The sequence below is a fragment of the Equus quagga genome, chromosome 4, assembly GCF_021613505.1.
Source record: "Equus quagga isolate Etosha38 chromosome 4, UCLA_HA_Equagga_1.0, whole genome shotgun sequence".
In the NCBI taxonomy this organism is placed as follows: Eukaryota; Metazoa; Chordata; class Mammalia; order Perissodactyla; family Equidae; genus Equus; species Equus quagga.
In genome coordinates, this window is record NC_060270.1 from 101,009,545 (window position 1) to 101,036,762 (window position 27,218).

The following is a 27,218-nucleotide window of genomic DNA, read 5'->3' on the forward strand; positions in this document are numbered from 1 at the left end:
TATTCTTTCCACTATTACCGGTAAGACAAAAGGCTCCAAACGTCAGCTGTTCAAGCAATGCAGTGTACGAACTTTTACAGATGTCATGATATAAACCTTACAGGCCAAACTGAAAATTTATGTGTCATCAGCAATATAGTACTTAAAATATTGATTTGAAAATGTTCGTATTCTGGAGGAATTTTTAATAAATACTTGAATAAAAATGGTAATTTTTGCCTGATTGAATATTGAGTGCTCTACCTTGCTCCACCTCATTTTCAATGGCGACCAGTGTGCCCCCTTCTTCAGCACACAAATCTTGAGCCGACGTCCAGTTCTTCCCATGACTTGGGTCTTTGGGGATTTTCACCAAAAGGCACTATAAAAAAATGTCAAAACAAAGTGTTCACCTCCATATTTTTCTAAATGAATTAAAAATTTCCCAAAGATACTGAGGATCAGCCTTGAAAATTCTTTACAAAAATGACTCAGTTTTTCTTTGAGCTACTCCAAAGGAGCAAAAGTAAAACAAAGAGGATCACGAACTTTCAGGGTGAGTCAATGCCTCGCGTGCATTTGCACCAGGAACAGAAGTAAAGATGTGTTTTGTCATGCAGGATATCAGAACAATGTCTTTGCTAGTGGAAAATAGCATTCCTTCTAAAAAGGAGCCAGCCTGATTGCAAAGTTTACAATGGCAGATTTAATCTAAAAAAAAGTTCTGTGAGTGGCAATTAACAGCTTAGTTCAATTTTACTTACAAATTTCATTACAAATATTCATCACTTTCAGTGAGAGAGGAATACTAGGGAATCAAACCACATCAAGTATTTAAATTCACTGAGTACTTAGAGTCAGCCATGAAAGTCCATAAAGAAGAGCCAGAAAAGAAGAAAAATGAGCCCATTGGGAAGAGAAGCAAGGCAGGACCAAGGAAACTTAGGAAGGAGAAACAAAGGGGAGGGTGGCCAACCACGTCAAATGGAGCTCAAAAAGAAGTCTGCGGGATTTGGCAGTGAGAGCTGACTGTTACTCCAGGAAGACTCCTATCGGTGGCCTGGGAAGGGTTACTCATTATGGGATGAGAAATGGAACAGTAACTACTAGGCAGGACAGGCAAGGTTGAAGCATAGTTTTTTTTTTTCCCCTAAAGCTCAGTGACATTTAACACGTTAGGGCCAGACAGAGCCAGGGGAGAGGTAGAGAGAGAAGAGAAGGGCTATAACAAATCAGGCAACATTCCAGAGAAGTTAGGAGAGACTTTATGTAAAGGATATTCCATATGGAATATTCTCTCATCAATGCACACAGACAACCCTCATCACTGATAGGTCAGATCTCAAGATCTTGTCACTGAGAAAATCTGAGCTACAAGATAAGTCTAGGCTAGCGTGGAAGCCTACACTTGAGAGAGCATCCTTTCTCATCTTCCTTTGGTATGCCATCCTTCCCTATCTTTCTTTAATTTCTAAATTTGTCAGTCCCTGACCCCTTCCCCACCATCATGAATGCCTTAAAAGGCAGAGAGGTTAAGTGTTATTCTTTTTTGAACATCACACTAAAGAAAGACCCCAATAAATATCTATGGAACAAAATAAAATTCAATACACTCTGAAATGGTTGTCAAATGCCATTCTCAGGCATTCTAGATTTAGTCCAGCGGTTCTCAAACAGAGCCATTTTGTCCTTCAGGGGATATTTTGATAATGTCTGGAGACATTTTTGGTGGTCAAAGCTGGAGGTGGGGGGAGTTGCTATTGGCATGTAGTGTGTAGAGACCAGCGATGCTGCTAAACATTCTATACTGCAAGGTGAGTCTCCTACAGCAAGGAATTATCCAGCCCAAAAGGTCAACAGTGCCCAGGTAATTCTTTTCACAACTCAGTCCTGATCACGTCACTCTTTAGTTTAAAACTTTCAAGGGTTTTCCACTGCTCTTAGGATAAAAACCAGGAACTTTGATCTAGCCTGAAGTTGAGGTACCAACAAAGAGAGGAAGTACATTTTCAGTTCTTCTGGTGCCCTTTACCTTGTTTGCTTCACAAAGAAATGGAATTGGCCTTAAAGGATTTTAATTTTATAACAACTATCCTTTTATCTATTTCCTTTCATTTTGCCTCTTTCCTCTAATTACAAATTCCAAAGAGTGGCACATACTAATTATTAGGAAGTCTTATCATTTAATGCGAATTCACCTTATGTTCAGATAGTCACACTAATGAACCATTCATAAATACCAATGAACCTCATTGGTTCAGTTAGCTCAATAAATCTCTCCAGAAAACACACACAATGCCCCCTCCCTGCCCGCTCCCGCTTTGCCTCAGCCAAGATCTACTAGCTTGACTATGGGAGTGTAGCCTCCCATTACCACAACCTCATTGTTTCTAAAAATATAACATATTTACTAACAGACTTCAAAATGGTGTCATTAATAATGAAAGCAAAGCAGCAAGATGAAGTACAGCATCTTTAATTTTAAGTTGTTTATTTACCTACTAATCTGCAAAACGTGATCAAGTTTAATGCATCTCTGATTATGACTGTGAATTAAAGATATCCTACTGTATTGAAGATGAGTTTTGAATATAAAATTTTGTTTTGTCTCAAAGTTATTTCCAGCTCAAAATTTGAAAATAGAATTCATGATCTTCCCCTCAAACTTAGTCCTTTCCCAGTGTTCTTACTGACCTTGAATGGCAGAGTCATGCATTCATATAAGCCTGCAACGTGGGAGTCTCCTCACTGCCCCACTCCATCATTCCTTCAATGCTACTATTTGGCCATCCTAGTTCTTAGAGTCCCCCACCATCCCCACTGCCCCATAGTCTCTGCACCACCATCTTAGCCCAACCTACTAATCTCTTGCCTGGACCACTGCAATAGCTTCCTAACTGCTCTTGCCTTCATCACCCTAGCTCTCTCACAATCTATTCTTGGCACTCTTGAGTGATTCTTTTCAAAACTCAGTCCTGATCATGTCTCTCTTTAGTTAAAACCCCTCAGGGGTGTCTCATTGCTCTTAGGATAAAAACCAGAAACTCTAACAGGATATCACACTTGCCTATTTCTTTTGTCTCATCTCCTACATTCTAATTCTCTAAACTTCCTTTAGTTTTTTAAATATGTCACATTTCCTCTCACCACAGGAACTTAGCACATGCTGTTCCCTCTACTTTTAATGTGTCCTGTCCTTCTGACCACCTCAGTCAGGTCCTCCTGTTGTATACTTTAAGAGAACTATGTAACTCTCCTTCATCACATGTGCCACAGTTGTAAATTACAGTTATTTTTCTGATTGATTTACTAATATTTGTCCCCCCTCTAGTCTGTGGGCTCCAAAAGAGAAGGGATTATGTTCGTTTTTCTTCACCATTGAATGACCAATATCCAACATAGTTAAATGAATGAATGAAGTGCTAAAAATTTGAATAAATTTTAAAAAAAGAAGAGAGAGTAGTTTTTAAGGAAAAACCATTTTGTGCATGAAATCAAATATTGGTTAATCCCAAACCAGATAATGCAAAACATCCAGGTCCTTGAATAAGAATGTGTAAGTAGAAGCATAAGACTTAATCTAATACACACACACACTTAGAATTTCTTCCTCTTGCAGCTCTGTTGCTACAAGTACCTTAGATGACTCACTCTTTCTGGGGTAATTCCTGGTCAAGCCTCTTTTACATCATCAAACATAGAGAAAATAATTTGTGAGACATTTTTTTTTTAAAGATTGGCCCTGAGCTAACATCTGTTGCCAATCTTTTTGTTTTTCCTTCTTCTTCTCCCCAAAGCTCCCCAGTACATAGTTGTACATTCTAGTTGTAGGTCCTTCTAGTTCTGCTATGCGGGACGCCGCCTCAGCATGGCCTGATGAACAGTGCTAGGTCTGCAACCAGGTTCTGAACTGGTGGAACCCTGGGCCACTGAAGTGGAGCCTGTGAACTTAACCACTTGGCCATAGGGCCAGCCCCTATGAGACATTTAAAAAGATGCTTAACTTGTGGTATCTTAGTTTTAAAACTCTTAAAGGTGGATAATTAGTCAACCAGCTAGGATTTTTTTTCTTAGAAATAATCAATAAAAATTCCTTCCAAGAAGCTGACAAATAAGAAGTGAAGTTTAGGGGCCGGTTCCGTGGCCGAGTGGTTAAGTTCGCGTGCTCTGCTGTGGCGGCCCAGGGTTCAGATCCTGGGCGTGGACATGGCACCGCTCGTCAGGCCACGTTGAGGCGGCGTCCCACATCCCACAACTAGAAGGACCTGGAACTAAGATATACAACTATGTATCAGGGGGGGTTGGGAAATAAAGCAGAAAAAAAAAAAAAAAAAAGAGTGGCAACAGTTGTTCGCCCAGGTGCCAATCCTTAAAAAAAAAAAAGGAAGATTGGCAACAGTTGTTAGCCTAGGTGCTAATCTTTAAAAAAAAAAAAAAGTGAAGTTTAATGGGACATAATATATTGACACATTCAGAGCTGTGAAGTGAGTAATGTCTGTCATTGCTAGCCCCCAATTTTCCTTCTGTAGTTTTTTGTTAATCAGGGGAACCATCCCCACTAGGCTCTCCACTTCTCTCAACTATCAGTCCTCCTATTATCAGCTTTTCTAATGATCTGATAAACCCACTTATTCTAAGGTGTAGATGACAGATGAGGCAATCTCAGAAATATTTCCCTTAAAAAAAAAATAAAGGAAAATGTTAAGGCAAAAGAGTGAGACTCTGTTGGATTTTAGCTATTAATAGGCAGAGAAGGCACTGTGGGTGGGGAGACACAGTTGGGGACCCTGAAACCTCACTCTGAAAGGTCATCTTCTCATGAGGCTTGGTGCGACAGTATCCTTAGTAATCAAATCCTTTGAATGATTCAGAGACTAAGTTGTGCAACCGTTGCGTCGCTGGGCAAATATTTGCTGCACATTAGAATAACCGAGGGAATTTTTAAAAAATACCAATGACTGGATCACATGCAGATCAATTAAATCAGAATCTTTAAGATGTCACCTGCACCTTGATATTTTTAAAAAGCTCACCTGGTGATTCTAAATGTTTGATCAGGGTTGTGAACCACTAATCTAGCTGTTAGTTATCCATAAAGACTTTTTTAAACAACGGAGCCACCTGAGGATATTTTAATCCTGCTCCATAGCTAGCTTCAGAAAGCCCTTCTCCTGTCATGCATGTATTTATGCTCTACTCACGCCCCTTTCTACTCCTTTCAAAGGAAGCACTCGCTTGCTCTTTTGCCCTGGGACTGTTGCACCATCACTGCTGCCGAGCCCATATGTGTACATACTCCCTGTGTTCACACAAGAAGAAATATGGGACAGAGCTAAGCTGTGTGGATGAAAGAGGTTGAGAGAAGGATAATAGTCAAGGGCTGAACCATAAACAGCCAGTGTGAATTTCCTAGAATTATTTCTCTAATGCCAAGGATTTGACTTGCCATTAATTTCCTTAAAATATCCTCTTTTACACAGGGGAGAAATTATGATTAGTAACTAGAACAGTTGTGTTCATGCTTTGGGGTTTCTCACTGTCTGTATCAATCTGTGATTTTAAGATGAGAGAGGCATTTCTTTGTGCCTGTTCCCTACAGACCACTCCAGGATATACTCGTTCTAACTGTTGTGAAAAACTATCATATACAAGGATTAACTAAAAACGGACCAACAACCTAAATATAAGAGTTAAAACTATAAAGCTGTTAGAAGAAAACGTAAGGGGTAAGTTTTCACGAGCTTGGATTTGGCAAGGTATTCTTAGATATGGCACCCAAAGCAGGAGCAACAAAAGAAAAATTAGATAGATTGGACTTCATTAAAATTAAAAAATTTTGTGCATCAAAGGACATTATCAAGAAAGTGAAAAGACAACCTACAGAATTGGAGAAGATATTTACAAAACATATATCTGATAGGGGTTTAATACCAGACTACGTAAAGAACTCCTATAACTCAACAACAAAAAGACAATCCAAATAAAAAATGAGCAAAGGACTTGAATAGACATTTTTCCAAAGATGGTATACAAATGGCCAATAAGCACATCAAAAGATGCTCAACATTATTAGCCATTAGGGAAATGTAAATCAAAACCACAATGAGATAACACTAGACACACTAGGATGGCAATAATAAAAAAGACAGATAATAACAAATGTTGTCAAGAATGTGGAGAAATTGCTAGCATACACTCCTGGCAGGCTTGTAAAATGGCTCAGCTGCTGTTGAAAACAGTTTGCTGATTCCTCAAAAAGTTAAACATAGAATTAGCATACGACGTAGCAATTCCACCCTAAAGACATGAAAACAGGGACTCCAACAGATATTTGTATGCCAATGTTCATTGTAGATTTATTCACAATAGTCAATAAAGGGAAAACAACCCAAGTCCAACAGCAGATGAACGGATAAACAAAATGTGGCATGGAATATCATTCAGTCATAAAAAGGAAGGAAGTTCTGATGTGTGCTATAATGTGGATGAACACTGAAAACATTATGCTAAGTGAAATAAGCCCAACACAAAAGGACACAATGTGAGTTCATTTATATGAAATATCTAGAATAGGCACATTCGCAGAGATAGAAAATAGATTAGAGCTTACTGTGGGCCAGAGGTATGGGGAATGGGGAGTTACTCTTAACAACCAGAGCTTCTGTTTGGGATGATGATAAGTTTTGAATATAGTGGTAACGGTTGAAAAACATTATGGATGCAATCAATGCCACTGAACTGTACACTTTAAAATGGTTAAAATGGCGTATTTTATGTTATATATATTTTACCACAATAAAATAGCTTAAAAAAACTAATTGTGATAGGTTTTATTAAAAGGCTTAGTTATATTCAGAGTCCTATTGAGTATTTCCTATGTTTCTCATATTGAAATGTATAAATAATTTACAACTGGTAGAAAGATTTTATAGTTTGAGAAAATAGGAAGCAGACAGAAGGTGTCAACTATTAAAAATAGTGTATCTCAAAACTATATAAAGTTTTATAGAACCACTGTATTATTTTAGAAAATATCTCACAGTACTGCTGGACTGATTGCATCCTGGGGCTAGGCTGATGTGGTAATTCTTAAGTTCTTCTATGAAGCGGCAGCTGTAGGGGAGCAACAAGACTGCTAGACTCAGGGTCAGAAAACCTGAGGTTGATTCTCGGCCTGGCACTTCTTTGCAGTGAAGTTTCAGAAAAAACACACGATTTTATTAGCCTCGATCTTCTCATATGTAAGATGGGATAACAATTCTGTGTATTTAAAAAAATTCAATAAAGTAAGAAATATATATATATATATATGAAAACACCCAGCAAAAACAGCTAGCCATGACGTGGAGGAAACCCAAACGTCCATTGATGGATGAGTGGAAAAACAAAATGTGGTAAATATGCACAATGGAATATTATTCAGTCTTAAAAAGGAAGGAAACTGACACATGGTACAACATGGATGAACTTGGAGGGCATTATGCTAAGCGAAATAAACAAGTTTCAAAAGGACAAATACTGTATGGTTCCACTTATACTCAGTATCTGAAGTAGTCAAATTAACAGAGACAGAAAGCAGAATGGTGGTTGCCAGGGCTGGAGGAAGGGAGAATGAGGTATAATTGTTTAATGGGTTTAGAGATTCAGTTTTACAAGATGGCAGATTTATTGCAACAATGTGAATATACTTAATGCTACTGAACTGCAGACTTAAAAATGGTTAAGACGGTAAATTCTATATTATGTGAATTTTACCACAGTTAAAAAAAAAATTAGTGCCAAATACGTGGTAGGTGCTCAATAAGTGTGTGTCAAATTCAAATAGCCCCATTTTACAAATTAACAATGAGAGGAAGATCACCAAGGAGACAATGCTCTGCCAGTGTAACTGGACATATAGGGTGAAAATTTGCTGTTCACGATTGAAGCGTGATTTCACACTAGCATACGGAATGATGACAGTTTGGGTTTTTTAATTATTGAAGAGTTAAACGTTTATAATTTGGGATGCATTTAAAATACTTCCACCTAAGGCCTATAAAGTTATTTTATTACAAAACACAAGGAGTGGAGGGGAAGTCTCAGCCTCAATTGGAGGCAGTATCAGAAATAATAAATCTAGTTTGCAATATCCCCACTGTTAATTTTTTTTTTAATTCAATTCTGCATGGAAGCACCAGCTTTAAGAGGCTCAAGACGACATTGACTGAGCTCTGTTATTAGAGCACCATGCCAGCTCCAGGCAGGGAAGACACAAAAGAAGGAGATGGAGTCTGGGCCCTCTGGAGTTAACAGCTCCCTTAGGAGCAGGGCCTGGATACACACGCATGCACACAGAAATGTGCGCACGCACACACTCATCACACCTAACGAAAGAGTCACAGAGCGCAATGAATGACTGTGTCAGTAGCAAAAACTGATTATACAAATGAAAGGTGGTGTCAAGGCCGTTTCTGACAAAAACTTTTTATTTCAAGAGGTTTGTCCCTAAATCAAAAACTTCTCAACTCTCTTGAAATTTGTGACAAAAAAATTCCAGGTCGAAGGAATAACTCATGGTTTTTCAAAGCCAGACACACCTACTTTTTCTTGCTTTCTAAAATTAACATCTACAAAAGAGAAACAAAGGCAACCTTTACAAAACAAATTTACCTTATAATTAAAATATAGCCATCCTTTGGGACACGTTCCATGTTGTTTGGGTGTATCTTTCTCTCTCTCTATGACCCAAAATTTTTTTCGCTTACAGATGCTGGGCATAGGAACTGAACACTCTTCACTAGCCCAGAGTCCTGGAGGAGAAAATGAGTTAGAAATGAATAGAAACAACGGTGAGGCTCTGTAGGCATTTCTATTGATCACTATTTTTATGACAGCTACGGTTTATCATAATTTGTTTTTTAAATCTAGAAATTGAACTAAACTTAACTACTAATCATAGAGTTCTCTAGTGACAAAAGCTACCTGGGCAAGGTGCCAAATCAGTAATTCTCATTCAAGAATGTAGAAATTTTGCCAATGCAAAACAAAAAAACCTAACTAAACAAATACTGCAATTGGAATCACAGAACTGATTCAAGTTCTAAGAATATTTGACTGAGTTAGCAAAAGAGTATTTTGTAGAGTAATATTTTTGTTTTAAAATATTCAACTTAAAAAAAGATTCTAAAACAATAGATCATTTCTATTTTATAATTCTTTAGAAACTATAATGATTTAGAAAAATTAACTCAGGAACTTCTAAGGAAGCATTCTCAACACTGACCCTTAGACAAAACAGGCACACATATGCCCTCGGGAAGATCTAGCCCAAGGTCCTTGGTCTCCTGGAAAACGTTTTTTAATTTAGAAGAGCTATATTTTCAGAGTAAAGGTTATAGAATGCATTTCATTAGCATCCAAGTTATAAATTCCAGAATAGGGCAAGGATGTATGTAAATTGCAAGGCCAGATTCAGTTTTTTAGTGAGGGATATGAGGCAAAAAGATGTTGGCATGTTGAAGGAGGGGCTGGAACGCTATTTTCCATGCAGATCAGCTGCTATTCTTCCAGAATCACTTAACAGCCTTTCTGCAGGCTGTTCTGACACCTGCTGGCAAAAGCGAGCTGATTAAACAACATTGTTTTTCCTTTCCTGACTTTCTCGGCAGACGCCCTTACACCAAGGATTGCTTTCTGTATTTATCCATCTCCTGACTTGGGGACCAGGTTCATTATGAACCTGTTGGAGTCGGGAACATCATTACCTTTTATTGGATAGAAAGAGTGGGGTGCATATGAGTGGACAATCAACCCAAATAACACTGTACTGATGAATGGAATAAAAACCCCATCTTAAACGTACATGTACTTCTAAATCCAACTTGCAAACAGTTGGTGTTCTAAGACAAGCAGCAATTAATGCCAGGTATTTTGAAAAAAGAATACTGAATTCAATGAAAATTTAAAGGGGAAAATGGAAGTAAATTTCAGGGGTTAAAGTTCTGGCCAATTATAAGGTGGATACCAGGAAGAGATAAAAAATGGGCACATAGTGAAATTTCACAGAGAATAGTATCTGTCAGACATATTTTTGACTAGTTTCAATGGGTCCATTTTTGGTGCTGTTTTGGCTCACGAGGAAGGACTTATCTGGATGGAAATTATTTTCATGAACATGGATGAATAGAATAAACTGTAGAAATGGCCATCCTTAGGCCTTAAACCTGATAAAATGGAACATATTCAGTTGAAAAGCAAAATAACCAAACAAAACTTTCTCAATGAACTAGTGCAATGAAAAGGAGACTTCAATCCTCCTGAAAATGATCAGTTTGTATTATAAACCCCAAAATGGATGAATAAAATAACCTGTTATAGATGAAATGAAGCCACATCTCTGGCTCTGATTATTTACAGATCCTTCTCTTCCTTTGTCCCAGTTCTGGTAGATTACTGGTGTTCCATCTCTCCAGCTGCAGGAAAATTAAAAATTTTAAGGTCTTCTCTCATTCTGCATTTTCAATCTCCAACACCATTCTTGGAATTCTGGGGTATGGATTGAAGGCGTAATATTTTATTAAATTAAAAGAAATACGTCTTTGGTTAGGGAAATGGAAATTTATAAGTTAAGGATAATGTTTGAAGGCTAATCAACAAATTGATCACTAAGATCTAGTCCAACCAATAAAACTTGTCAAACAAAATTAAATGCAAATTAATCTAGCTTCATACCGAAATTCATCACCGGCTTTTTCTTCTCGAAGTCCAATCCACCAATTTACACCATACTTTGATAGCTATTAAAAAAAAAAAGAAAATGTCAGCATTTATTCTACTTGTTTTCCCTTTTCACTATTAAGATTAATGGGGTTGCTGTTAATAGCTTTCTATTCTTCAGTATTTACCCAATTATCTAAAGAAGAGTACACTAAGGCCTAGCATCTTGAGAAAACCTGAAACTTCGTTATTCTAAAATGTTCCCTCCTCATAATGAATGAAAATTGGAATCAATTATTGAAACTCTTTCCTAAAACTTTCCCTATGTATCTAAAAGTAACTTTTCTAACTCTCATAGTAGAGATTTAATAAGTAATATGTATTGTAAAGTAAAACAGGATGTGGATTCCTTTTTTTGACTAAAAATTAGTGATTTATCCTCTCAGTGATTTATAGAAGTTCATTGCACATATCACACTATTTGAGAAACAAGTCAAGGCACAAAGATATCAATAGTAAAAAGATTTTGAATTTTAGGCATTCGTCTGCTTTTTAAGTTTTTAAACTGAATTTTAGCACCCTCCTCATACAAATAGACAAATACAATATAGGACAAAAGAATACTGCAGAATTTCCAGTGTTTGACAACTAGAAAATTATCCTTTATATATTTTATTAATTTTACATTATTTATCACATAGATCTCAGTACAATAAAGCATAAAATTGAAAAAGCATGTGTGTACACATGTGCCCAAGCACACACAAATATTAGAACACATGCAATATTGGATTACAAGCCAGGAAATTGAAATTCTCTCTGTTACTCTGAGAGAGGAAGAGGCCGTAAGGATTTCTCTAAGACCTCTAAATCAATATACTTTATTGTGTGTGCTCTGTATACATGTGTGTATGTGTATGTGTGAAATGTAACAATTTTTTTAAGTTAAAAATCTGTTAATTTGAAAGAATTATATATTTAAATTTGCACTTCCATTTCTTCTGTAAAGAGTTCGGAATTACATTTTAGGATACATATTTCTTTCCACATGAATTTCAGGTCATCCTACAATAGAACCTAATAAATCTCTAACATTTGAATTTAGAAACAGGTATTTTTCCTTCTTAAACAGTGTGGCTGTCTGCCATATCAGCAATTGGAGAATAATGCAAGATGGAGCAACTATAATTTTGGATCCCTGAGGTGTTGTTTCATGGACGTGTTCTTACATGCTGAATTTAGATTCCCATTGTCAGACTTTGGAAGGGGTCCATTGAGACTGGCTGTGAACTCAGTGGGAGGACAACATTTCATCCAATCTAAAGAGGGCTCATGTGCAGCAACAGTGGAAATCATGGCCTGATTGTTCACTGCCCCCAATTAAGGACCTCTAAAGAGAAATTATAACTGCTGCACCTTAAGTGGCATATTTATCACCACCTCAGTTACAGCAGCATGGTGATCCTCCACATGGTGCATCACAACCTGTTGTGACATAGAACAGAGCTTCATAGGACAAGCTAGAAGATACTCAGAGTGAAAAATCCAATGTGAAAAATGGATGTTTTAAATTTTTGTGGTATAAAACCACAACAATAGAAGACATTGATATTCTTTTGTCTAAAGAAATGTGATATGACCACGGATTTCACAATATCAACTATGTTTCATTACAAACAGCCATTATAGATAGCATCACATGAGAATAATACTCACCAAAAAGAAATAAAACACAGCAATAACTAACATATTAATCTACCAGGAATATAAGGAAGAACCTGCCACCACTTCAAATGTTTCCATCAAAAATAACCAAACCATGTTATTATAAGGGTTTAAAACACCATATTTTGGAGGATGACTAACAGATTTGATATATTTTTGTTAGAATCATTTAGAAATGAAATTTAAAACATAAGAGTAAGTTGCAATTTCAAAATGCAAATATTGTACAACACAGCATAAAAATGTTAGTTGAGTGGACTAGTTGGCTAGTACTTCATGTTAAACAACTCCTAAAGTGCTTTCGGCTTTTTACTCTTCTGACATTAATCTAATCAACAGGATGGCTCAAAAAACAAATTCTCACAAATTCACTCTCATTATGCACTGTGGTACTCTGTTATTCAAAGAGAAAATACTGACTCATCACTTTTCCAAGATAGAAACATTTTGTTAAAAGAATTCTGCTTCGGATTTTTACACCTGTATCCAGCTTCCTTTTTCAATAGTTAGTTCTTCTACTTTCCAACTAAATGTTATTTTTGTTTTTCACATTTCTAAGTTACTTCTCTTCACAGGGGAACTATACAACACATACATAATTTTAAAAATGACTTATTCTGATTCTTTTGCATGTATAGGATGAGTGGTGTGCCACAGAAGTGAGTGGTATGACCTCCATGTGTTTGGTTCCTCATTCTGCACTAAAATAATTTCTGGACTGACCCATTCCAGTAGGACGTTCTTAGATATGGGATTTCTTACTTATGAAATGTAAATGGTCACCATAAATACCACCACTATCACCAATAAAAAGTGCCTAACACAGTCACAAGTTATGCAGAAATAAGAATTGCTTTGGAAATCTATAGCTTTCTTCCTTCTGGATTGATACCCTTTCCCCATGGCCTCCTTGCCCCTTTCTCTGCCTTCATGGCCTATACCATCTAGTAATTTTCTTTTGTAGTACGGCCAGTGTGGGGTTAGATCAGTCAGCTGCTCACCCATAATACTGACAGGGCATTCTGTATTAACCTGGTCACAGGCTGGGTAACAATTTTGCCATATAGGACACCACAATGTTTGTCTGGTTTGAGATCACAACTAGATCTAGTCCTCAACCAGATCATGGCACTGGCTATGACTTACTGTCACACTGCTAAACCTGTGGATTTACTATTCCCCTCTATGAGAGGTATTAACTCCACCATCTCCACTGGCTTCCCAACCACCAAAGATTGGGTGAGTGAATTAAGGGAAAGGTGAAGGGAGAAGACCTGTAGATGCTTCCAGGAGAACTAAGCTCTGTTGGAAAGATCAAAGAAGCTCTTCATTGTTCATGTCCAAGACAAAGCTGGTGTCATCTTCGGGGAAGGGATTTTAGAACTAGAATTTTAATGTAGTGAAGACACTGTGCTCTTATATACCCCCAATGCTGCTGTTCGGCTGCCAGCAGAGGGTTTTCAAATGACCCTATAAGTTAGATGGCTTCTAAATTCCACCACTTAGCTGCTGTGTAACCAAGTTGCTTCATCTGTTTGAAGTCTTAGCTTCCTCATCTGTAAAATGTATTAATAATAGACTTCCCACAGACAGTTCTTGCAAAAATTAAATGCTGTTAAATATTAGTACTTAGCACAGTGCCTGACAGTGCTACAGTAAGTATTGGCCAAATATCAGCTCCTTTTGGAATGTGCACTTTGCCATGTCAATGGATTGGTTTTCAGCCATTTACCTCGTCTTGTTACTGCCACCTGGGGTGAAGAATCTGCCGTCCAGCTATAGAAGCAAACATATTTTCTGACATCATGACACGTAATTTGTTGATACTTAATGCTACAGTTTTGGCTTGAGTCTTCCATTTGTCAGAGAGGAAGGGTGGTACAATAGCACACAAACCAATAGTGGGGACCATCTGGTTCTAGTGGTTGGTCTGCTACTGCACGCCTGAGGGACCATGGAGTTGTCACCTAACCCTCCTGTTTCTTGGCTTTTCCATCAAAATGCAGTAGTAGTTCTGACCTGCCTACATTTCACAGGCTGTATGTGCATCAGATAGGATTACAGAAACGGGAAAGCCCCATGAGCTGTGAGGGAAGACAATTCTCTTACAAGCCAAGGATGCTTTAATACAGAGCTTCATTTTAACAGTCAACTTACAAACACATGAAAAGATAATAGAGGGAGAAAGGATTCCTGGAGATCATGAAACAATGGTAAATTACAGAAAAAGAAAAAAGAGTCTCTTACTTTCACTGATTTCCTAGGGAAAATTGGGAGTGACGTTTTCCGTCCTTATTGCCCCTGTGGTGATTTGCACATACTGCTCCCTTTTTACTTACAACATTGTACTATCTCCCACTTTTTTAAAAACAGAGACTGTATCTCATTTTGGTGTCCTTGACATTTTTGTGTCTTTGACAAATATCACAATGCTTGAAACACACCTAATGCTCAATGATTGCTTGTTGCTGAAGAAATACACTGAAAACCTACTATTTCTTGGCAGTCTAGTTCATAATTTAACAGGCTCTGCACGCTCCTTTCTAATTAGCCTAGCTCCTCAAAGGATTAAGTCTCGCCTTTATCTTAAGTTGAAATGGAAAACCACTCCTTACCATTTTCTGTATATTGAGTCCTTACTAACTTAAAAATATTGTGCTCTTGTATGTAAAATCTGAAACTTTAAAACAGCCAGGCAACCTTGCCTCTCATTTGTGCTTTATTTTCCTCCATGGCATTTATCCATTTATCTTTTTCTAAAATATGATGTAATTCTATTTACTTACATTGATTATGGTCTTTCTTACCAGACTAGACTATAAACTCCATGAGGGCAGGAATTTTGGTCTATTTTAATCACTGATAGAGCCCCTGTCCCCAGAAGAGTAGACTCTGAATAAATATGTGTTGAATGATTGAATGAACCTCACAAAAACCATAAAACTACTTACTCACCATTGTTGCTAGTAAAGAGTGAAAAGAAGTGAAATGACTGACCAACATAGTAAACGTCTGTTTCCATTATTTTCTCTTAATCTCTATAACAGGAACGAAAATAATTCTCAAAAATCTATGGTTGTTATTTGTGACAACATGGATGGACCTTGAGGGTATTACGCTAAGTGAAATAAGTCAGAGGGAGAAAGCCAAATACCATATGATGTTGCTCATAAGTAGAAGATAAAAACAACAACAAACAATCACATAGAGACAGAGATTGGCTTGGTGGCTACCAGAGGGGAAGGGGGAAGGGAGGAGGGCGAATGGGGTGATGGGGCACACGTGTGTGGTGGTGGATGGTGATTAGTCTTTGGGTGGTGAACATGATGTAACCTACACAGGAATCAAAATGTAACGATGTACACCTGAAATTTATATAATGTTATAAACCAATGTTACTGCAATAAAAAAAATCAATGGCTTTTAATGAAACTTAAACAAACATCTGAAGTCAAATAAAAAAATCCCCCCAAGGACAGAAGAGGACCTAAGCTCTGAATTTCTCATCATTAATTGTATTCAAGTACCATTTTAATTTTGCTGAGGATGAATTCTTGCTCATGTGCAGAATGAATTGTGAGAAGATCACTGTGTAGCCAGCCACAGACAAACTCAAAGGAGGACCATTCTGAGGCATGGGTATGAAAAAGGTACTCTGCATCCTGATAAAAGAGCCAGGGTGCATCTGAAAGAAAAATAAACAATGCAAATGAAGCAAAAACTATTGGCCGATAAAAATGCAGACTTAAATAGCATATGCTATGATTGACCTCAAAGTTGTAATTTGGTCACTCAGCATTAACAGAACATGTGTGTGTATGTATATATCTACATATATATAAATAAGTATGTTTACACACACATAAATATGTATATAATTTGCTTATTTTCCTTGGTCACATAACAAACCTTCCTTTGTAGTCAAAGGTTTGGGATAGAGGCATATTTTAAAATCATGTGTCATGAAAATGGAGTTTAGCTATGATATTAGTCTTTAACATATTTAATGACATTTACTAATCTGATTATTTATTAATTAGTTAATTTGAACAAATTAGCTTCTAGATTAACATAAGAAAAGAGAGGCTCTGTTGGAGGACTGTAATAACACAGTAATCGTATGTAATAGCACGTAATTAGAAATTCAAGGATTGCCAGGATAGTTCTTACCGTACTGGTACCAGGGTGGAATCTTGAGTCTCACATCTGTAAAGTGAAAGCAAACCACTTTAAGTGACCTTTCTTCACAGCTATGCTATTTCTGAACTACTTCAGTTCTAAACACCATATTTTGTACTCTGCCTTTTTTTTAAATGCCCATTTCCCCACATCCTCTTTTTTTTTTTAAAGAGTTAAGCTTTTAAAGATTTTATTTTTCCTTTTTCTCCCAAAGCTCCCCAGTACATAGTTGTGTATTTTTAGTCGTGGGTCCGTCTAGTTGTGGCATGTGGCATGCTGCCTCAGCATGGCTTGATGAGCAGTGCCATGTCCATACCCAGGATTCGAACCAGTGAAACCCTGGGCTGCCGAAGCAGTGCACACGAACTTAACCACTTGGTTATGGGGCCAGCCCCTTTTCTTTGCCTGTTAAAAGACCACTTAAAAACCAGGTCCTGCGTACTGTTTGGAGTATAGTTAGTTCTCATACTTGGAGAGGAGGCTCCAGAGAGACCTCTGACTAAAGGAGGAAGGACATGAAGACTTGTCGAGGGCCTCCTGTGTGGCACACACTGTTAGGTGTTTTCACTTACTCATCTGACAAGTAATTTTATTTGGTTGTAATGTCACAGTGACATTTCTTCCAGATTGTGCTAGCAAACTACAATATTCCACAATATAGCCAATTATCCTCATTTCCTATTAACTCTCTTAGCATACAGCCCTGATGTCATCGTTTCTCATTCCCCTAGCATAAATTCTTTGCTAAAATGGTGCAATTTGGTTCACGATGAGGTTGTTGGTTCACGATGAGGGTTGTTGGTACCAGGGTGCTTAACTTTTAGATCTCTGTAACTCCTCACTTGGGAAAGTGCTATAGATGATCAGAAAGCAAATGTAAAGATGGTATTAATATTTTTACCTCTTGGAACTTTGCATATCCATTCGCGTTTGGAACCACAGTGTGAGGGCAGCAATGTTTTATTTGCCTTGTAAACAGCACAATTTCTTGCATCTTCTCCAAAATAAGCATTGTCTAAAAATGAAGAGATAACCTGCAGCAGATGAAGTTCATTATTCCTTAATGATGATCCCCCACAAAACGTTTCAAAAGATCAAAAAAGGCACCTCTGTAAATAATCACAATAGACTTCTGGAAAAAGCTTCAGAAATGTCTGGATATGATTCCAGTTAAAGGTTGTTCCACATCTGTGAAGAGCAAGCTAATCAGACATTGGCACTTTTTTCTTAAAGGTTTTTTTTTTTTTTTTTTTTTTTTAAGAGGCACGCTCCTCCTTTCTCCAGAAGGAACCAATCAGATGCAAGCTTCCTTCTGAACTTGCACTGTTTTCTCACTGGCAGAATTAGGCTAGCCCTGGGATCCTGGGTAAACTTCTGAGAGGCTCAGAGATCTGTCAGATTTGGGTCTCACCTTTGATGTAGATTCTTTTAATATACACTAAGCTTTTAGTCTCTAATCATTAAATTCTAAGTCATCACTAGCTTTAATCAGGAAACTATCCAACGCTTTCCATGAATAATCACATATCAGGAGTATGAAATAGTCAGCCTTCTCAGCGATTTAATGCCTACTTGACAGAAGAGTGTATGGACTACAAGTAAAATCGGGGTAAAAATTTTGAAAAAAGAAGATGTTTTGAAACCATTTGTATTCCTCAAACATGTGCAACAATTCATCTACGCAAATATATATAAACTTAGATTCAGAGAATGCCGTGAGTGTGAATATTTATTTTCTCCAGTGGGGAGTGGTGAGGAACTCAGTCCACTACTTCATGGCTTTATCTCATTTATTCGAAACCAAATTGTGTATTCCTTTCCTATTACTAACGAGTTTGTTTTACTAAAATAAAATGAAGTATTCTCAACCACTACATACCACATTTCATCTTGCAAGTGCCATACTGACATTAACCACCCCATGGTACCATGTGGTGGATATGGTACCAATGGTACCAATGGTACCATTTACGGGGCAGGTGGACCCTACTCGGCCCCTTCTGCTTTCTGGACCTCAGTTTCCTCATCAGCAAAATAGGTGGGGCTGGGTGATCTCTAAGATCTCTTCGCACTCTCTGGTTCTGATGCCCTTTTCCCAGGAGCAGTACTGGGGTGGAAACATTTTTTTTTAACTAGTGTACCCTTATTATTTTTGTTGCCACTATAAGCATATAGCATTTCCACAAATCCCTTCCTTGCCACCAATTTGAACACCATCTCTGTAGTGGGCCTAGAGGTTCATTTTCTCTGTTGATCTTTACTATTTCAAAATTTGGCTGCTAATATTTTACCAAGTAGGAGACATGGTGGCAGCGTGGCTTTGAAAGCACAACGCCTGTGTACAAATCCTGCCTCTCTTATCTAGTATTTTAGGCAAACTACCAATCACTCTAACACCCACTGCACTGGGTCACCGTCAGGATGGAAGGAGATTGTGCAGGAGGGCACTCAGCTTTGTCCCTGGAACACGATCAAGGCTCGATGGGCAGGAGCTGCTTTAAATGCTCACTGCAGGCTGTTGCTGGCCACCCCAGTTCACAGATCAAACTGGGTAACTGGATTTTGCATGTGCCCTCAGATGGAGCTCTTTTCAATCTGGGATACTGCTTCTGTTTTTTCCCTACCATCTTGAGGAAAATGTGAGAATTCCTCATTGCACCTGAAAGAAAATTTAATCGTGAGTTCCCTCTTTCCTTCACAGAGATTTTTACAAGGATGAGGCTAAAGGAAAAGCAAGTCTTTTTTTCCTTCCGAATAACTTGTTCCGGCTGAGAAGGAGGTGATATTTCTAAGGCTGCCATTTCTGTCCTTTTAGAGTGAGATAAACTGAAAATGGTTCTTTTCATTGTGACACAACCAGGGTCCCACAGTCACACAGTCAGGTGCTGTGCAGGAGAGGGAGGGCGGGGAAAGGAAGGCTCGCAGTATTTTAAAGAATAGTTGCTTCTCTGCCGGACACTCTTCCCCTGGGAGATGGTTTGGGGATTTGGGGGATTTTTGATTCTTTTTCAGGATGAGATCCTATAGCTGGCCTCTGAACTCCCTGCCAGTAAAGGTTTCGCAGGACCTGGCCAAAATAACTCCTTTGGTACCAAGGGCTGGTGCAGTTTTTGATTTGGGTCTGAGGCATGGGAAATATGGTCATTATTTCCAGGTTCTCTTGGTTGGTTTACCAAGTGGTTCCAGGGCCATCTGTTTTGAATTCATTTGCTTTTCTCTACTTTGGAATGACTTACAGGAGTTCCATCAGACCACTCCCAAGAGCCAGCATTCAGCGGGTTTCTTTTATTCAATCCAATCCAGAACTGCCTTTCTTCTGTCCTACGAAGAGAGGAAACAAAAACTTGGCCCTTCCCATTGAATTCACAACATTATGTAAAAGTTCAAGAAATATTTTCAGGTCTTTATGTGTGCAGGAAACAGCTGATACTCCTGGCAGAACTGATCAAGTCAACAAAGATTTATTGAACATTTCCTGTATGCAAAGTCTGAGCTCTGAGATGAGCTGCGAGAAGAAGTCGCCTCGCTTCCTATTCTCCTGGTTTGTGTGGTGTGCTCATCGGTGACGTGCAGTCGAGGGGAAAGTCAGCCTATATGGAGAACATGGCTTCTCATGTTCATTAGGATTGGCAATGCCTTTCAATTAGGACAGGAACAGTAAACAGCTAGTTGGTAAGAAATTTTGGAACATCTTTTCCCTAGAGGACTTTTTACTATTTTACTATTTATTTACTACTTTTCTATATTATTTGTCCCACTTTACTATGCTTTGATTTATTGCTCTTTATTATTACTCTGAAGGGTAATCACCATCACCCCCATTTAATAAAAGGTACACAGCAGATTTAGGTTTTTTTTCTGATCCCAGTGTAAATAATTCCATAGTGAATCAGTGTGATTAACTTCAGCAGTCGCCACCGGGTTAGACTTGGCAAGAAGCCCCACAGAGAACCATCTTCCCTCCTATTCAGTGGAGGACAAATACGTCAAACCGAAGAGTCCTCAATAAATCAAGCAATAAAGTCTAATTGTACAGCCAACCATCTCACTAAGATAATTTTCTGAGAATAATTTTGAAGAATTAAAGATTTAAAAGATTCAGAAGACATGACAGATGCTTTATTTTCCTTAGGGCAGAGAAGCACACCTATTCTAAAGCGTCAGATATTTGAGCTACCCTGCCAGAATGATACAAATGAAAGTAAACTGGGACTTAGAAAATCCGAGTGATCTCTGGGGCCCAGTGGGTCACTGCCATGATTACAACGTACATTTAAGGTGGTGGGAAGGTGAGAACGCTGTCTTAAGGTTAAGCCAGGCATATTAATCTCAATGACTTTGGTTGGAAATCCACGTTACCCTCCCTGCATCGAGAACTTTTCATTCCTTTCCTCCCTGAATTCAGAGTTCGACATTCTTCCTGCTATATACCAGCTCCTAGAAGATGAACTGGTATTTATTTTCCCTCCGTCAACTTCCTAAAATTGTATAGTTTTTAATAAATAAGTATAATAAATAATAAAATAGAAAAGCAGTGCCATAGGAAGGAGAAGAAGCATATATGCCAACAATGATAACTGGTTTATTTGCTATAATTAAGCATCAAATTTGGCTAAAATCCCTGACAGTAGGGACAAAAAGTAAAACATACATTATATAGCTTTCAAGATTAGGTGCTGAAGATCAATAATTTGAAAGATGCTTGGCACTAAATGCTACAAGAGATTCCAAGTGTGAGAACTTATAGAAATAGAAATGATATAATAATATTTGATCTTACAGCAGTGGAAGCAGTTTGCATGTGGTTGATTCGTATAGTGAACTACTCTATACGCAAGTATGTGGGTTAAGTTTTGCAAGGGGCTGAAGTCATGAAGCAAAGTTACAACTTAGAACAAGAGAGACCATTGCATATCCCTTGGATCTGTGGCCCCACACAGACTAACAGTCCAATTAGCCAGGAAGCTTCTTGAACTTTTCTTCAGCCTCAGAGACTCTGACTCAGCAGCTCTGGTGTGAGACCAGTGGTCTCTGTTTTAAAAGTTGTTCCAAGTGAATGATAATCAACCAGGTTTGAGAGCCATGGTCTCAGGTGAGCATTTCCTGCAGGGACCAGTAGTTCCATGGGATGTTGATAAATGTTCTTGAAAAAAGAGTTTTGGGGACAAAGAAGGTGCTTCCTTCTAGAAGACTTTATAATGTTAATGTATATGGCAAATTTCCAAGATTATGCCTCATTTCGCAAACATATTTGATTACAAAATTCCACTTTCCCCCCTAGAGTAATCCATGAGACACACATTGGGAGATGCTGTCAAAGACTCCCACCCTTAAGGTCATTTTTATAGATGCTGGAGATAAATAATTTGGTAGATGTCACATATTAACCTTCTTATGGGAGTGTCCTAAAGGAAACTTATTTGGAAAGCCAGGATTTTCCTCAAAAAATAGTTCTGGATTTTCTCTGAGATTCAGTAAGTGCTTCCTTGAGACTCCAGATTAGCAGAGCTTGGAGCAGAGTATTCGGTGATATATTTGTTTTGTTAATTACTGTGCGGAGCCGTGGAGGCACCCCTCCCTTAGACTACAACATCCTCGGGGGCAGGATTTTGTCCGTCATGTCTGTCAGATTCTCCAGCCAGCTATGCACATAACAGTGCCCCTTCCATGGAAGATATTCCCAAAATGTATGCTAACTGACAAGAAAGTTCTAGAGAAAAAGGCCAAGGGGTGCAAAGACTCACTAAGAGAGAACACGAGGGCTGTCTTACAATATCTGAAAATAGAGTAGACTTGATCCATATCGCTCTGGCTTACTAGACAGTTGATCTTTGAAACCAGCCCCCAAGAATGGCGTGGGCTTTCTGCTAAGCGGGGAGCACTATAAAACTGAAAAGAACTATGCAAATAGTAGATGACCATGGAAATGTGGTGGAAGGAATTCCTGTATTGGGTGGGAGGTAGCACAGGACCTTTTATGCTTCTTCAAATTTAAATTTAATTGATTTTCTAGCTCCAGGTAATTCAAGATGCTGTAAACTTGCAAGATGGATTCAGATAAGTGAATGCCTGTTTCCTCAAATGTAAAATTAGGAGGTTGGATTGGAATTTAAAAAAAAAAATCAGTGGGACTTTTTTATTTTTAAACAAAATCTTACATAGACTCCTATTATATACAAACTAACTAGAAGTAGAGCTAGTTGGAGCTGCTCTGCTGAGTCAGTGAGCAAGGAACCAGGAGCTCTGCCCACTTGGCCCTCTCCTGCCGTTAGGGTTCCAGGACTCTCGGCATCCACAGACAACACTTTGAAAACCACTGAGCTAGATAATTTCTAAGTTCGGCAGAAAAGCTCTAAAATTCTGATTTGAGGCACACAGAAAAGATTTCACGTATCAAAGCAATCATCACTTTGTTCTTTGTTTTATGGAATAAGAACTTAGTGCAATATAAATACAAAACTGTATGTATCTATTTCTCTTTCCCAGCTAGTGTCTATTTGGTTTTAGGCTTAAGACACATACTTGAGACTGTAAACAAATATTTGAGATACTCATCCTTCAGAAACCATTACCGGGAGATAGACTATTTGACCGCAATTTTTCAAAATTAACAAGTATTTACCGATTAAATTTTGAATATAAAAGCTCATTCACAAAATTCTCTTCCTCAATATGGGCAAAGCTTGCAAGATGAGCTCCAAATTCTTCGCAAAATGCTTCAGCTTCTCTCCACGTTCTTTTCATCAGGACTTTTTCACTATGAAATACCTGTAAAGTAAAAGAAAACAAAAGGTTGACACTGTCATGGATAAGCTGAGGCTGTTTAATTCTAGACAAGAAAATAGCATTAATATCATTGTTGTCATTATTTTATACTAAAAGCTTGACCCGGTAGGGAGAAATAACATTTACTGAACTAGAATGTGTCTAGTTGTCATAAAACTGTTATCTCATTTTATTCTCACAACAAATTCATGAGGAGGATATGATAAGCTCAGTTTTATAAACGAGCTCCTTGAGGACGTTTGTTTCCCCTAAATTTCCTGTGACTGGCATAAACTTGTCCTTTAATAAATGTTTGTCAAAAGATGACGAGAGTCAGGCTAACAGAGGTTATAAATTTGAGGTCACACAACCACAAACTGGCAGAGCTAGGATTAGACCCAGTACTCCTTGCTTCCAGGGTCCATGAATTTCCATTCCACCAGATTCCTTCAGACAAATTAGAATTGGCTGAATGATCATGAGTCTGGCTGACCCGTGGCAAGACACGAGAAATGAGCCTTGGGACCTGGGGCAGGGATATTTCTAGGGTCTTTGGGTCTTAGCTGTGCTCAGCTCCTCTGCTGTTTCTCAGTTGTCCTCACAGTAGCAGGAAGAAGTCAGTCAAATGCACGGTCTGCTTTTGACTTTATTTAAGATCAAGGAGGAGGGACTGAAGACCCAGACCTCCAGATGCTGGGCCTCTGGACCCTCCTCATTTGTAACTGCCTGGCACTACGCCTGAGTCTCTGATGCCAGGCAGGCACCCTGCGGCCAGGCTTCACCAGCCTCTGATTTGCAGAGACCAGAATGAATAGCTTTCCCAGTCCTGTGAACCACAGCACAGCCTTTCCATCTTTTAAATTATAGGTCAAAACTTGCTGCCTCTGGGAACCTTTTCTCGAATCACTTTAAATTCATAAATCCCGCCGCCATGCCCATCAAACACACCATTTGTTGACATAGGGTGATATATAGTAGAAGAAGCGTTGGACCAGGAGTCTCAAGACCAGGGATTTATTCCAATTCTGTCAATAAATAATTGTGATCCTGGGCAAATCACTTCTTCTCGCTGCCTCAGTTTACTCATTTCTAAGGTTTAAGTTATTGCTCTGTGAGGTCACTTCTGGGCCTATTATTCCATGAATTTAATGTAGGATTTTACATGCGTACATTGAAATTGAGTGCATTCACAGGTGTTTCACGCCATCTAGGAAACTGCAATATCTCTAGAGATAGAGGCTGTCTCCATTCTTCTCGGCATATACCCACGTGCCAGAGAATAACTTTCTCCCAGGCTTTTGGAACTCTCTATTTGTAAAATGAACCAAACACAAAACCACCAAACAAAAGCATCATATTTCAAATACTGTATTTCTGACAAGAAAATTGTAGGTACTGATTTAAATGTAGGATCTAAAGCTGCTTTGAGAAAAAGACATTTCTTCACACAAATATATATACACACACACACACATATATATCAACTGCCTGTATTAGTTTGTTTGATCTTCAGGTGTCTGGCAAGCTGCAAAAGCTATCTTTAACAGCGGAATGGTATTATTCCACAATAAGAACTTTATTCATTTGCTTACAAATGTCACAGAATTGTACCATTTCAACACCCAATGAGTGTCTGCCTTGTTTATTTGGTATAGGCAATAAGAAAAGTATTGACTGGGGCCTTGACATCAGTCCTCATAAGAGGACCTTCAACGTCACCAAGGATATGTCAATCTTTTTCTTTCTTTGTAGAGAAGGATTCCCACTAAGCTAACATTTGTAGCCAATATTCCTCTTTTTTTCCCTCCCCCAAACCTCCCAGTGCATGGTTGTATATCCTAGCTGTAAGTTCTTCTAGCTCTTCTATGTGAGCCCCTGCCACAGCACGGCAATTGACAGACAAGTGGTGTGGTTCCACGACCAGGAAAAGAACTGGGCCACTGAAGTGGTGAGAGCGCCAAACTTGAACCACTAGACCATCAGGTCTGGCTTTGTCAATCTTTTGACTTGAAAATTATTTTGGAGTATAACTGAAAGGATAGAGACAGTCAACAAATATTAATTAAGTACCTGCTGTGTGCTAGGCACTGTTCTGGAATAAAGGAATTTGGGATACATGGACAAAATTGAAATAATGTTGGTCCCATTGAGAATGCCCATGTAACTTTGGCATCACCTTGAAGCAACTGGCCAGGCCAGGCTCTGACTCCCAGTCCAAAGAGCAGGGGTGAAAGGGCCATCTCTCTTCATGTTCAGTTTTCTCCCGATTTTCCACTGGTTGCTTGCACAGGGACATTGCCTTAAAGTGTTTACAGTCCTTCACTTCCCAGCGACCAGGTGGACTCCTGCCTCGCATGGCAACGCAGCCACCACTGTAGCCTAAAAGTGGCAAACAACAGAGTTTAATACTAGATGACTAGAACATTTTGTGCTCAGAAGACAGCTCTTTACAGTGTTGAATAATTGACATCTCATAATGGAGCACCCAGACAAGAATAAAAAAGATGAAAAAGGATGCTTTATTGACATGATTATCTCCTTTTTCTTCTCTCTGGAGAAAAGAATAGAAGATGGAAAAGTGAGAGAAGAGAGACTGTGAAGCCTGAAATTTGGGCATTTTGAGCTCAGACAGAAAATGATGGGAAACTAGGAGCTGTTCCAACTTGCGACTGAAATATCCTCCATATCTCATCAAACACCAACATCCCTCTATTTTGAAATATTGAGCTTGTTCATTGTGCAGAGAAACATTTAACTCACCATTTATTGAGCACCCACTCTATATAGTGTGCTTGGAAACGCCATTGTGAAAAATCAACAATGAAAAATGCATAGTGCTCATCCTCTGAGAGATAGATTCAACAGGGAAAACACATAAATGATGGATTCAAGGCAGACATCAAGGTACACAATCAAATGTAAACCATGGGAGAGTGGAGAGAATAAGATAAATTCTAATTGGAGTGAAACTCTGAGGGCAGGAATGGGGCAGACAACAAGGAGAAAGGAAAGACCATATAATTATGAACAAAACTCCATTTTATCCTTTCGTGTATATTTGAACATTTTGGAAAATGAAACGTATTTTCCACAGAACAATTTCTCAGTTAAGATTCTCAAATTTGTCATCAAATCTATACAACTCATAAGACACCTAAAAACAACACACTTCACATTTCAGTGACTAGTAGAAAACAATCCCATTCCAAAAATAGAATAAAAATTGAGTAACAATGGACTCCTTTTTTCTTGAATCCAGAGCACCCATTCAATTAACTAAATCAACATTCAACAAGAACAACAACAAAATTGTGTATCTGCATCTACATACCAGGCTAGGCTGCATATTAGCTGCTAGAGACAGGAGAACAAAACAAAACAAACAAACAAAACCCAATTCTTAGTTTAGTGTCAGGCACAGACATAAATGATTAATTGCAATAAACATAATGTGTGAAGAGCTATAGTAAAGACGTGTTCAAATTTCGGTGGGGAGACTTTAGAAGGAGTGTTGGAGTTTGCCTCAGGATGTCGGTAAAGGATTTGCAGGAAGTGACATTTGAGCTGAATTTTGGAGGATGAAAAGAAGAAAAAGAGTTTCCAAAGGGTGCTTGTAAAGATGCAAGCAATTATAGATGGAGTATCTGAAGAATTGTGATGATTCTGAACCTAAAGGCCCTTTTAAAAATGTAGTGACTATGTACTAGATGTTTGTCTTACTTAATTTCCCTTCACAAGTAACGGCTTCATTTTTTTTAGATACAAGGTTATCCTTGTCTGCCATATTTTGGTTTTTTTATGCTCACGGAAAGATGAAAGAGAGAGAAAATGAGGAGTAAGGCTGAGATGAAAAAAGACAAAGACATACAAAG

General features: G+C 38.3%; 1 protein-coding gene across 2 annotated transcripts in view; it reads right to left on the reverse strand.

Annotated features, from left to right (window-relative positions):
• The window catches only part of PLA2R1 (phospholipase A2 receptor 1), a 105,528-nt gene that overhangs the window by 14,332 nt on the left and 63,978 nt on the right, over positions 1-27,218 (reverse strand). For both annotated transcript variants that reach the window (XM_046658995.1, XM_046658994.1), the window contains exons 12-21: positions 25,523-25,725; positions 23,204-23,349; positions 19,818-19,902; positions 17,483-17,615; positions 16,573-16,608; positions 15,930-16,087; positions 10,693-10,757; positions 10,330-10,433; positions 8,632-8,771; positions 244-361 (exon numbers count right to left, since the gene is read on the reverse strand). In XM_046658995.1, coding sequence (XP_046514951.1) covers positions 244-361; positions 8,632-8,771; positions 10,330-10,433; positions 10,693-10,757; positions 15,930-16,087; positions 16,573-16,608; positions 17,483-17,615; positions 19,818-19,902; positions 23,204-23,349; positions 25,523-25,725 — 1,188 coding nt within the window. The remainder of the gene's footprint in view (positions 1-243; positions 362-8,631; positions 8,772-10,329; positions 10,434-10,692; positions 10,758-15,929; positions 16,088-16,572; positions 16,609-17,482; positions 17,616-19,817; positions 19,903-23,203; positions 23,350-25,522; positions 25,726-27,218) is intronic.